We start from the raw sequence: 14430 nt of genomic DNA, 5'->3' as shown, positions 1-14430 counted from the left end.
GAAAATATGAAGCCTATTTATAAAGAAAGACAGAGAGGATAAAGAAAATTCAACACGGCCTTGTCACCGAAAGTTACAAAACCAGCTCTACACTTGGTAATATTATTCTACCCCAGGTTTTCTAGAGAAAATTTTATTTGATTTTCTTTTTCAATTTTAATATTTTTAAGGTGATTTTCATCTAGAAACATTTCCTATCTATTATTCTAAATTATGTAAAATTATTTTTTATAAAATAATTAAGTTTTTGTTGAATGATTTATTGAGAGATAAATTCATTATCACATAATTAATTTAAAATATATAATTAAATAATAAAAATTATTTTATTTTAATGTATCAATTATTTATATTTTTTAATAATATAATCTATAATATACAATAAATTGAGGATTTTTTTACCTTTTAAGACTACAGGATGCACTTTCTACTAGGCTAAGTCTTGGAGTGTAAATTTTTCATTATCTAAAAATATATATTATTTTTTATGTATACATAAATTTCATTTTTCTTTAAATAGAAATGATTGTTTTTTTTTTAATTTATAGACATAATTTTTTATTGCTCTAATGGTTTCATCGTGTGCTGTAATTTCTTTAAACGGTAAAAAAATGTACAGTTATTACTGTGGGCATCTAATAGAATAAAAAAATAATATTTCTATGGGCAACTGATGGTTTAAGGGGCAGCCACGACAGCCAGTGAGTTGTAAGGATCGTTGCACACAGCAAATCTGACGTATCACAGGAAACAATTATTTGGCCATTTAAAAAAATAAAATACTTATATAATTTATCTCAAATCAATAAAGTATAGAAATTAAATAAGCTCTTATCTAATTCAAAAAGCGTATTTACGGGAAAATTTACATCACAGCAGGAAGTGAAAATAATTTATTTCCGCTGTATTAAAGGAAATGACGACTTTGACTTCTTAAAAAATTTAAAAAAAAATATTAATTAAATAAATTAATTTTAAAATTTTCTATAAATTTAAAATTTTTTACTTAAATTACTCTCAACCAAATAATATCTAAAAATTGATATTTTACATTTAAAAAAATAAAATAGAAATAATATTCAGATATTATTTCAGCATTTTATAATTTTTATTTATTTTATTTTTTATATAAATTAAAAAATAATTATGAGATGGGGTAGTGTAGTATGACTATGGGAAACTAATAGAATAAAAAAATTAATAGTTCTATGGGCAACTAACGGTTTAATAGTCAGCCACGACATTGTGCCTATCACTGCAAATGCCAAATCTGACGTATCACGGGAAACAATTATTTTTAGTGTGAAAATATAATTATAAATTTAATTTAATAAACAATAGGAATTAAAATAAAAGTTGATGTTTTGCACTTCTAGAAGGAGACCAAATACAAGGCCACAAAAATATTGGTATTTTTAAATAAAAACGTCAACTTCGAGTTGGGATCCACTTTGATATGTAAATGCAAATATTTTATTTTTATTAATGGTAAATATTTCAATTTATATTATAAAATTTCTCAATTTTAATTTGCACATCAGTAATTTATTACAATTAATTTATGAGTTAAAATTTATTTACCATTCATCAACTTATATAAAATAAAAACTTATTTTTTTTAATTTAATTTAAGTTTTAGTATTTAATATATACATTATAATTTTAATTAAATAATTAATGAATATATTTTAAATATTGACAGATATAAATATATATTTAGCTAAAAAATAAATCACTGTGATCAATAAAATAATTCAAGTGGCTTCTAAACCTGCGTTGAAGAATAAAAGTTAAGTTTCTTGAAATTTCTTATAGTTGTATAACGTAAGCCCAAAGAAAAATCAGATTGTTGTTATTGCAGGGATCCAGGTAGGACATGAGCGAGATAAGATGAAGATGATGGGTGGAATCCACGTGGATCTGAAATATCTGCAACCTTTGTCTGATCTTGTGTTCTAGATCAAGACCTTTCCTCCTGTCAAACTCAAACTGGCCCCTCCCCTGCCGTTCGCCGTGACGATCACTTCTACTTATAGCCTCCACTTGTCATCTACATCTCTCGCCGACAACTTTCTGCTCAAGCAAACTGAAAGTTTTATTAAAATTTTTTTATGCAAATAAAATAAAATAAAATTCACAATTATAGCCGAATTAATTAAAAATACAACTTAATTAATGGTATTATATTAATTAAAACACACAAGTTATTAATTAGTCATTTTCAATAACTTTTAACTAATTACTATAATATATTACTTTCAGCATCAAACTAATATAATATTTAGTACATTTTAATTATTATAATATCTTACTTTTTATATCAAATTGAGATTTAGCACATTTTTTCTTCCGTTCGATAATTAATCGTGTATCTAATTTGCGTGGAGAGGAGATAGTGCTCTAATTTTCGCTCTGCTTTGTTTTAGCTCTCAATTGTGAAACTCTCTTATCTCTCTAGTTTTATCTAAAAAGAAATTTTTCTCTAATTTTCATTTTTCTCCTAGTTTTTAATTATAAGTTTTCATGCATTCATTGGCTCTCCTACTTCGTAGCTTTCTTATCTCGCCCAGTAATAGATTCACTTCCCTACTTCGATTCAGGTTGCAAATATTTCTTTTGTAGTTTATTTTAGCATAGTTACTTAAAACTTACTTGAGAAGAAAGCTATTATATCTATAGTTGGTTGTGATGATAGTATTGTTGAGAGGAGAACTTTCATAGGCTTGCATTAGAAGAGGTAGTGCTTTGATTCCCCCTCTCCTTCGCTCTAGTTCTCAATTATGAAACTATCTGTTCTCACTCTAATATTTTTTAAAAATAGATTTTTCTCTCATTTTTTAGTGTTAGTTAGATTTTTCTATAATCATTGACTTTTCGTACTTAAAATTTTTTTTTCCTACTCGATAGTGAATTCTCTTCTTTACTTTCGATGTAGTTATAAATATTCATGCTATAATTTTATTTAGTATAGAACCTATTATCTGAAAATAAAATTATTATTATTTATACTCGGCTGTGATAAATAATATTATTGAGGAGAGAACTTCCATAGGTTTGCATAAGAGATAATGTTTTGTTCACTCTCTACTTTCATTTGGTTCTCAATTGTGAAAACTCATTATTTTTTCTCTAATTTTATCTAAAAGTATTTTTCTCCAAATTTACTTTATAATAAAATTATAATACATATAATTATTATAAAATTTATCATCTTAACGACAATAAACCTTTAAATTTGTATGAAAAATAGTTCAAAAAGTCAACAATTAATAAATGATACCTTTCATTTTCTTTTTTTTTTTTTATTTCGACAAATTTTTAAATGGCTCTTCGTTTAGATTTGCAGACATTTGTTCCAATAAGATCATCTAATCATAATTAACACGAGTTGACTCATGATTTGTATCAGCATCAATGCGTGCTCACAACTCTATTTTGACAATGGTATTAATTTCTAATTAAATTAATTTAATACTGTTGACATATATATTATTTATTTAATTAGAATAACCTCACCGACTTGCCGCATAATTCAACCATTATAAATTTTCTTTTTAACTTAATTATCTGAGTGAACCCCAATTTTATAGAACTAATAATAATTAAAACTGAAACAAAAAACCACTAGTTTTTTGCCATAATTAATTATTTGTTGAGGAATATTCTAGCCAGCTAATTAATTTAAAATTATTTAAGTTTTTTTTTTAATTTTTAATTTCATTATCATCCACAGAGATCTAATAGGCGACATGTTTCGCTGACAACTACAGTGCCAATTATGCCATGCAAAGGTTGTTATAATATTTCTGTCCCAACTGCTACTGTCTTTGCTTATTAATGACTTGTTTAATATTTTACTATTTTATACCAAGAGAAAAGTTTCTCTCCAGCGTTCAGCCTTCTTTTCGTTCTACAAGACCTATTCTAGAAGGGAAATTCTTGCTTAACCAAGATCACCGGTGTTCATCTCCCCTCCTCTCCCTTTAATACCTATCGACAATATATATATATATTTCCATGGGCCAGCATGGTTGAGCTTTGTGGCCAAGTCAATTGACCTAGCTACCATTTTCATTATTTTCGTCTTCTTCTTCCTTGAGATGCATGAAAATTTTCTTATTATTTAAGGCAGAAAAGGAAAACGACTTCATTTTTATGATAATGTGGACATTGCAGAAGGGGGGCACCGTCTTCATTCATTGCATCATGGCATCGTTGAACTAAAAATGATTAAAAAAAGACTCATCAAATGGTTAAAAATGAATATCTGCAAAATGTCGGAGATGATAGACACGTGAGGGTCACTTGCAATTATGGTTTCGCCAGACCTGGATTCGCTTAAATTATTTCGTTTTACAATTTTTTAAACTCTATTTAATTTTTATATTTCAATTTACAATAGATTTTAATATTTATTTTTGCATATTTGTTGAATAAATTATTATTTGAATTTTATTAATTCTTAATTTATTTTTAAATAATAACAAAACTGTATTTAGTTTATAAAACAAATTTTAGCTATGTAAAACAAAATTTAAATAATAATAAATACTAATTTTCAAAAAGTACTGATAATGTTTAAAATTAGTTTGATTATAATTCCTATTAATAGATAATTCAATAATTTAAATTAAATTTAAATTATGAAATTAAACAATATATTCTATATATGTCAATTTAATTAAGGAGTACAAAAATGGTGAGAACAAGTGAAGTTGACGAGGAAGACATGTCAAGCTGATTTGGATCTCAATCAAAACCAGTGGTTGGATCTTTTTTCTTTTTTCCAAAACCCACGTCAGCTAGTGGTTTTTCTTCATAACCTAGAAGGTTGGATCCAATTTTTCTTCCTTCTCTGCCCATCTCCACGCAAAGCTAGAACCTTGAGGATCATTTTTTTTTTCTTTTTTTCTTTTTAATTAACAATAGCCAACTCTTAATTATAAATCTATTTATTTATTAAAAAATTATAAATATATTTATTACAACTAAATTTATTAGAGCACTATATTTTATTTTAATTATTGAATGGAAATATTTTTTTAGAGAAATTAATATTTTTTAGAAAATATTCTATAAAAATTATTTTTAATGGAAATATTTTCAAATTAATAGAGAAATTAACATTTTTAATTTAATTATTGAATGTACCGAGAATAACGTAGAGTTAAGCGTGATCGTTTGGGTTGACGGTGAAAAGACTTGACAAAAGTTTGAAATCTAGAAGGGGCAAAAAAGTCATAAAGTTCAAAGCTGATTTGGATCCCAACCCAAATCAGCGGTTGAATTTTTTGTAAATCCCACGTCAGCCCCTTGTTTTCTTCAGAACCTAGAAGGTTGGATCCAATTTTTCTTCCTGTCTTTCAATTTCCTCACACCCTAGAACATTGGATAAATTATAAAATACATATAAATAAGGTTTATTTTTATCATTTTAAAAACTATTTTTACGTTAATATAAATAAATATTAATATTTGGTATTTAGATATATTTAATATTTCCTTCGTTTCATCAATTTTTTAAAATTTAATTTTTTAAAACTAATTTAATTTTAAATTAATTTAAATAATTTTTTGTATTCATATATAATATATAATTTGATATTCTGATATTTAAAAAATAAAATTTACAGTATGTGTTTGTAAGTTTAGAGTAGAGTTCTCTTCTCCTTTTATTTTTTTCATTTTGTTTGCTAGTGACGTTTAACAGTCTCGCAGTTACGGGACCAAATGTTTTTGTCATACAGATCCGTACGTATGAAAGCGTTAAAAATTTGATTCATGCCAGACGACTATTTAATTTCCCTTTAGAGTGCGTGTAGACAAAATTGTTAGGTGGCTGATCCGCTGTCCCCTCTCCTATTAAGTCTAATGGCCGAATTTGGGGTGGAGAACTGAGGCTCAAGAGAGGTCCAATCTACTTAGCAGAATTGAGTCAGGATCGAATAGACTGAACCGACCCATCTGAGAAGCTTCGTGAATATTTGACTGATGCTACCATTACGGATTTAGTCTTATATTAGGATGGTGACACTAATTTAACCTTTTCAGCACCAATCATTTAACAAAATATGATTAAACTTATTTATAGACAAGAAAATGAAGTTGGTAAAATATAAGTAAATGGTAAACTTATTTCTTAACCATGATTTTATTTGTTTTTAAAAAATTAATTTATATATAAATAATATTTTTTAAGAAAAAATATTTTTTATTATTTAATTGTAATGTTAAATATAAAAGATGATCATAAATTATGTTGATAATATTTAATAATTTTTTTAAAGTTCAGAAATGAATCGCCCGTTTAACATTAAAAATTATTTTTAAAAAAATTATTTCAATTGAAAATTATTTTATTTTTTAGTTTTGAGTATTTTAAATATTAAGAAAAAAACTTAGAAATATTTTTTCAGAAAATAAATAAAGGCCTAAAATTTGGAAAACTTTCATTCAAATTCTATTTCGAAAAACGCGCTTTCCACTGTTGGAAATTATAATTCACACTGCTTTTTGGAAGTTGTTGATTATTCAACTACTTTTGTTTAGTCTTTCTATGAATAGTGCATAAACATTGATTTACTAACGTTTTTTTTAAGCTAAAAGAAAATTGCGATTATATGAATGCTAATTTTTTTTATCATTAATTATGTTTAAAAAAATTATTTTTATATATACTTACAATTCATATCACAAATAAAGTATTTTGAAAAATGTAGAATAACTGACCTTAATGACGGAAAAAATTTTATTTTTTTGTATAGATTAAATAAATCGAATAAAAATCTTATAAAATCAGGATAAAATACTGACTGCTTCCTCAATTCTATCTGAAATATTAAATACACGCGTAAAAAGACTACTCAACCACCGCACTTGATACACCTAACTAAATAATATAGGTAAATCAGCTACATTGATTAGATAATTGTCAGACCACCTAATATAATTAAATAATTGAAATATAAATATCATATAACTAATTTCTAAAGGAGGTTCCACAAACTCTTTCTCGATCCTTTTTATTCGAGGAACTAATATTTAAAAAAATTAATCTTTTTATTGTATATTTACAAAAAAATTCTAGAGATCATTTTAGAAATTTCTTGAAAATACTTCACTATATTTTTTTATTTTCTCTATATATTATTAAATATGATATAATTCTTAATCTAATTTGAATGTTGAAAGATTTTTATCGAAGTATCCTAATAGATTTTTATAATTTTTTTTATAATTTTTTTTTAAAATCAAATATACAGCGATCTAATAGAATCAATTATGTATCAATGATAAATTCATTGTATTGAATTTTGTCCAAGTGTTCACATATCTTTGTTTATCACTATTAACTAATTTATTAATTTTACAAAATATATTAAATAATTTACCAAGTTTTAGTTCTGCTCGGTGACATTTCAAGAAAATTCAATAATTTCCCAAACATCTAGCAATACATTTGCCGTGTGAGAAGGGCAAAAAGGTCTATAGATCTATTATCTATTTTGTCCTGTCCAAGTGCTATCACCTACTACAACCCCACGCCTCACTCCAACCTAACTTCAACTCAATAACGACATTTTCTTTTTGAATTTGTAGTTTTCTCTAAAAAAATTATTATTTAATTTTTATAATATAAAAAAATTTTAATTAATATTTTAATTTTAAAAAATATATTAAACCTTATATTAAATTTTTAAAAAATTTATTAATTAATCTATTTTTAACAGTTAAACTTTTACTATATTTAATCTTTATAATATAAAAAAATTTACTAATTGATTACTTAATTTTTATAATAAATTTATTAATTAGTTATTTTATATTGAAAGTATTTTAAATTTTTATACAACATATAATGGTTAAAATTAATAAAATAAATCATTAATAGACTTTTAAAAATTTTAAAAATATTTTTATATATTTTTAAAATTAATAAATTAATTAATAAAATTCACTATATTATAAAAACTAAATAATAATTTTTTTAGCTATGAAAAGACACTAAAAAATAAGCTTCCTAACCTTTTTATATTTATAGTTATCTAATATTTAACGCCTATTTTATAGAATAATTTTCACTGATAGTTATTAAATTTAAGTCATTAATTTACAGTAGTTACTAAATTTAACTTTATTTTTTATTAATTTAAATAAATTTTTTATTAATTTTTCGATAAAACGCACATATAACATATCTTACATAACTTAAAACATTTTAAAATTAAATTACTTTCTCGCATCAAATTTTAATAAGTAATGTAAAATAATGGCTTAATTTGAGAGGCGGTGAATGAAAATTACCCTATTTTATGTTTCGTAATTAATTTATTTCTTCAATAACTTTATTTCTTTCATTTTATTTGATTTAACAATTTCTAACCAATATTCACAAACGGGTTCAATAATGTAACTTTAGCTATTAATTGGTGTTCTTTCTGCCAGTTTGGGCAATTAATGGCTAATTAATGCATCCATTTTTTGAGTTTGGTGATATTTTTTCCTTAACTGAGATCAAGAATTCAATTATCAGAGTAAATTCTCAATATTTTAAATTCTAAAAAGAGAAGTATTTGATGAAGTTTGCACAACAAGAACACCCCAAGAGGCGTTCGAAAAACTATGTTATATATACGTTTTCTGCAAATTAAGACTTAACAGATTCCCTGCGGTAGCCTAACAAAACCCTTTTTCTTCTCATCAGGATTGCAAACGATTCTCCAGAAACAGAGAAAAAAAAAAACGGATGAAGAAGAAAAAAAAGCTTGTATAGACATGGGATCATCCATTTTTCTCTAATTTCTGCTAACTTCTTTGGCTGCGCATTTTAGCTCCCCAGCTCAAACTCTCCATATCTCTATGGCCACTCCTCCTCGTCAGCTCAGTAAGCTGAGACTCCCATCTCTGTTGCCACTCACTTCTATCTTCATCTTCAAATCCCTGCTCATAAAAAGTTTCAGCTTAAATTAGAAATCAAGAGACCATACAGAAATCTTGATTTTCTGGGGGAAAAATTTTGTATATACCTCGTTGAAGCGGGATCGCTTTCTACTGGAGAAAATCTCGTGCAAGTCCGGGCCTGCAGCCATGTCTCTGTCATACAAAGCTCTGCTTTTGGGATTTGATAAGGTCTCATAAGCCTCCTGTACTTGAATAAACATCTTCGTGTACTCCTCGGCGCAGCCCGGCGGTGATACATCAGGGTGGTACTTTCTGGCTAGTTGCTTATAAGCTTTCTTGATCTCTGAGAGCGTTCCACTCTCTGAGGTTCCCAACAAATCGTAGAAATTCTGAGTGTTGACGTAAAAGTTATCAACGGCGGTGGCTGAGGAGGCCTTAATCGGGGTGGTTCTGATGGATTTGGAATGAGTTCTGACGGAAAAGCTTGATTTTTGGAAATGGGTATTGAAGCAAAGGTGAGAAGATGGATTCAGAGAGGATAATGGTGTTGAGAGTTTGGGTTTTGTGATTGGGTGGAAGGTGGATTGGCTTCCGGCTGAAATCATTCTGCTACTCGTCATATTTCTGTGTTTTCTTGGTGATGCTCTGCAACTTGCTCTCAAGGTATGAGTTGTATTGAGCGGATGAATATCGAAGTCGCATATTTAAAGAGCTGGTCCCAAGGAGGAGAAAAATTATTACATATCCGTACAATCTTAAAGACTCAAGCAATTGAGAAAATTTATCTAAATTAGTTTTAATAAATTTATAATATAAATACCTAAATTTTATATCAATTTAATTTTTATTTTACATTATAAATTTACATAAATTCGATTTTTATATATATATAGGATTTTATAATTAAATATTATGAATGTGAAATAAAGAAATAAACCCAGCAGCCCAAATGATAAGATGGGAAGAGGCCCACCTCGCATTAATAGTCATTGACAGAAATGGTGAAAGTGATTTTTTCTTTTTAAGGATTGAACTTAAACAGAAAAAGAGAGAGAGAGAGAGAGAGAGAGAGAGAGAGAGAGCAGCCACGCAACTAGACAAGCAACTTGGTCACCTCACTGTCCAAAGTGATTTTATTTCAGGACACTTGTTTCTCGTAAGCTTGTAGTTGTCTTGAAACTGCCTAATTTCTTTGCATTTATCACTTTTCATCTGTTCTCTTATTTGACATTTAGTTTTGGCATTATCCAAAATAAACAATAGCAAGACTCTCCCTCTACCTTCTAGAGGAAGAAATTTCTCCTCTAGTTTACCCCTCTTAGATTATAGTTTTCGCTTATTTATTACTTTTGTGGGACCCCCCTCTACACCCTTAAATGTAATTTTAACTTAATAGATATTAATACGCGCAAATATTTTTCAACAATTCAAAATATAAATATTTATTAATTAATTATTTCATTTGTTTTAATTATTAAATATTTTATTATTTAATTAATAAAAATTTTTAGAAAAATTCATTCATTGATTTTCATTTATAAAAAAGGTCTATTAATTAATTTTTTTGAAAAAATAAAAAAACAAAAGTGAAGTGTGAGGAAGCAAAACCAATATTTTCTTCCTCCATGTAATAATGTAGTGGGCCAGACTTTACCAAATTTATCCCAATTCCAGAAGTGGCATAATTTCGGAATGAGACAGCCGAGCAAGGTCTATTATTTCTGAACTAACTTAAATTTCTGAAGGAGATTTTCAAATATTTTAAATGAAAAATGACAAAAAAAAAACAAAATGATAAAAAAATAATGAGAATAAAATAATATGATAACAAAGGTAGATAAATGGCAGAAGAGGTAAAACAATAATGAAAATAGAAAAAATTATAAAAAGTGAAATGAAAGAAAATAATGGGAAAAAGAAAAAATGAAAAAAAAAAAGAGATGAAAAAATAGAAAAAGATAAAAAAGAAAATTACGTGTTAAAAATAAAATAAAATAATAGAAGAAAATGGTTTTTTATACCTTTAAAATATAAAAAGCGAAAAAAATTTTGAATTCAAAAATTTTCATTTACCTTTAGGATATATTAGCCAGATAGAAAAAACTACTATGTTGATTAAATTCCTTTAATTTTTATTTTGATAAACATTTTTAGTTTTTTTATCTAATTAGCAGTTAATAGTTTAAAAAAACTCAAGAATATTATCGTAAAAGCTAAAAATTAGAAAAATATTTTTCTTTTTAAATGGTCAAATTATAAATAATCCTAAAATTTATGAACTAAATAACAATTTATTTAGCATTTGATTGATAGAATCATATAATATAATAAATTTAGGTATTAATTAAGTACAATGGAATTTAATATATATATATATTCAAACTGCTAAAGTGAAAGATAATAACTCAGTAATTCATATTTTTTTCAAAAATTAAAATAATTTTTTATTTGAAATTTTCATTTATAATAATAAAAACTAATCATATTATTATAAAAGAAATTGATAGCATACATTAAAATATATATATAATTAATGTATGCATTTTTAGAGGAGAGCAAATTTCAGTTCTGGTAGAAAATAACGGTTAAATTGTGAGTTTTTAAAATTTATAAAATAAAATTTTTTTGGTTGATTTAACGTTCTAAAAAAAAAAAAGAGCTGAGTCAAATAATTTTTTTAATTGAATGTTATAATTAGATAAAATTATTGACGAATAAAGTCTAAAAGTTAAGTTAAATCTAAATAAATATAAATACAATTTAAACTGATAAATAATTTTTTTTTGAATCAATGTGATTTTTAATTCAATTGAATATAGTTTTGTTTTTAATTTGATTCAATTGTTTTTCTAGAATAAACCGATCTTATGGGCTTTCTTCTATTTGGTGGGTTAGATAGGCTGATGAATCTTTTAGCTATGGGCTTAAACTTTTAGTGGTTTTAGGCTCTGAATTTTTTCCCGTCTTTTTTTTTTTAAATGTTTACCGTCGCGAATAAGTTAAAATTTGTTCCGTCACCAATATGTCATAAAGTCCGTCGGTGATTAAAAAAATTTCTGACGGATGAAGATTTGTCAGAAAATCCATGCTAATACTACTGTATTTCCATGGTGGAAATGCCAAGGCTTGAAATCAATCTTATTAAATTGTAAGCTTACAACTTATTAGATTATAAAACTTAATTACCCTTAAACTACATGGATTCTCTTTATTTGAATAATAACCACAGTGTTATCAAATAGTTATCTTCTAGCTTAATATTGGTAAAGTTCAGGAGCAAGACGTGGGGTGACCATAACTTCCAGAGGTGTTTCCTTGTCTAAGGATATGTTTAAGCTCTCAGTCATGTCCACAGGCTCATTATTTGGTGTTGTGAAGTTAAATCCCTGAAGCAGCCTTGCCATTCCCAATTGTATCACTTGCATAGCAAAGTTGAGGCCCGGACAGGACCTTCTCCCTGAACCAAATGGCACGAGTTCGAAATTCTGACAGAAAACATCCACGTATGCATGGGTTGTCAGAAACCTATCAGGCTTGAACTCGTCAGGACTAGGCCATACACTCTCATCGCGATGCAACTTCCACAAGTTTGTCAAAAAACGAGTACCCTTTGGAATGTGGTATCCGCAGAGGGTACAATCTTCCATTGCCTCGCGAGGAACTGCCAGAGGCCCTGCTGGGTATAATCTCAGTGTTTCTTTCATGATAGCTTTGAGGTATACTAAGTTTTCGATGTCGGATTCCTCTACATGTCTGTCCCTTCCAATTTTCTGATCTATTTCCTCTTGGGCAAGCTCCAATTCTCTCCTGTTGTTCAACAAATTGGCCAACATCCATGTCATGGTGATGGATGTTGTATCGGACCCACCAACAATAAGAGTCTGCACAATTGAATTCAACTGTTAATAGATGAAACGCTGAAAAGCGATACTTCTTTCTGTTAAATACTATAACATCCAAACATCACGTGTTAATTAATAATAATAATAAAAAAACAAATGAATATTATTTAAGATATATATAGTTTTTTTTTTTCCCCGAAGGCTTAAATAGTAGAAAATATGATATAATATGATGATTCTTTCATTTGAAAAATAATAATTTACCAGTATTGTCGCTTTGATAACGGTTTCCCGAGAATTGCCGAACATGGAATCATCCTTAATTGCGTTGAGCAAAACATCTATGAAATCCCGGGGGGTCTCCACCTCACCGTTAAGCCTTCTCAACTCATGTTCTTCAACCCAAACGTCGAAAATTGAATTCAGTTCCTTCATAATCTTCTTCATAGATTTGACAGGCCCAAAAAAATCTGTCCATCCTAGAAATGGAGCCATGTCTGAAGGAACAAAAGCACCAGCAGCATACATGAAATCCCTCATGATTTGTCCAAAGGGACGTCCCTTTTCATCGTGTCCATTATTGCTACCTTCGAAGTATCGCTTCCCGGCCACCATTCTTGTCATTATATTCACCACCAAATGTTCATGCAATTTGCTCATGTCAACCTTGACTGGATTGTTCTTGTTTTCTTTGAATCGCTTGAACAAATCCTTGACCAAATGACTGATCACTTCAGATGTTCGAACATCCTTGAGCAACTTCAGCCTCTGTGGGGAGAGGACCTCCACCACGGCGAGCTTACGGACATCGCGCCAATAGGAACTACAAGGTGCGAAAGCAAAGGATGCAGCGTTGTAGCCTAGGTGCTTTGATAGTTTTGAAGGTGGGCGTGAAGCTAAGAACTTGTCATTTGTTGTATAGAACTCTTTCATTATGTGTTGATTGCTGATCACCACTGTGCGGTGAATCCCCAGCTTGATGGAGAAGATAGGACCATGTTTATCAGCTATGTCACCCAAGATTCGGGCGAATGTTTTCTTGGCACCAAATTGATGAAGGTGACCTATAGTTGGTAGGGCACCAGGCACTTGTGGGGGCAAAGAGCGTCCTTTGCTACTATATTTCTTTGCCCTCCATTGCTTATAAAGTAGGAGTAGAGCTACAACTCCTAGAATTGCTACGAAATTTGAAGAGAAATCCATGATATGGGCTGGAATCTCTGGACTATGGAGGGAGGATTTGGTTGAGTGCTGGAGTTGAAGGACGTAGTGAAATTTATAGAGCTTCATGAACTCAGTGTGCAGGAAAAAGAGAGGAAGCCGTCCCTTTCCGTGGAGTAAAAGACAAAATAATGAAAAAAAATGGTTGGTCCAATAATGACGTCTAGGCTTGGGTAGCGAGTCGGTCAGTCAAACTTTTTTGCCCTAAATTCCTTTGAATGACCTTGGATTTTCATAGTTCCAAGGAATGGAAATTTTATTGATCTAATATTTATAATACTTTTAACGACAAAGTAAATATATTAACATATGAAATATTATAATATTTACTCTACCACAAAAATAAATTTACAGTCAACTATAACCATATATCAATAATAATAATAATAATTTAAGAAAATATAAATTAATAATTTATTTATTTTTTTAACAATTTAAAAGTACAAATAAATTTATAATTTTATTA

The 14430-nt window shown here is 28.0% G+C and overlaps 2 protein-coding genes across 2 annotated transcripts; both read right to left on the bottom strand.

Moving 5' to 3' along the window:
* Nucleotides 1–8582: 8582 nt before the first annotated feature.
* LOC110627402 (chaperone protein dnaJ 20, chloroplastic) lies at nucleotides 8583–9590 on the bottom strand. Its single transcript, XM_021773694.2, has 2 exons — nucleotides 9027–9590; nucleotides 8583–8940 (listed from the first exon to the last, which is right to left on the bottom strand). The coding sequence occupies exons 1-2, from the start codon at nucleotides 9519–9521 to the stop codon at nucleotides 8806–8808; spliced, it is 630 nt and encodes a 209-aa protein (XP_021629386.1). The 5' UTR covers nucleotides 9522–9590; the 3' UTR covers nucleotides 8583–8805.
* Nucleotides 9591–12018: 2428 nt separating this feature from the next.
* Nucleotides 12019–14004, bottom strand: LOC110628848 (cytochrome P450 CYP82D47). Its single transcript, XM_021775667.2, has 2 exons — nucleotides 13008–14004; nucleotides 12019–12782 (listed from the first exon to the last, which is right to left on the bottom strand). The coding sequence occupies exons 1-2, from the start codon at nucleotides 13944–13946 to the stop codon at nucleotides 12156–12158; spliced, it is 1566 nt and encodes a 521-aa protein (XP_021631359.1). The 5' UTR covers nucleotides 13947–14004; the 3' UTR covers nucleotides 12019–12155.
* Between the last annotated feature and the right edge of the window lie 426 nt (nucleotides 14005–14430).

Source organism: Manihot esculenta, chromosome 12, assembly GCF_001659605.2.
Source record: "Manihot esculenta cultivar AM560-2 chromosome 12, M.esculenta_v8, whole genome shotgun sequence".
In the NCBI taxonomy this organism is placed as follows: domain Eukaryota; kingdom Viridiplantae; phylum Streptophyta; class Magnoliopsida; order Malpighiales; family Euphorbiaceae; genus Manihot; species Manihot esculenta.
The sequence above is the reverse complement of the archived record's forward strand: the minus strand, read 5'-3'. Positions and strand labels throughout refer to the sequence as shown.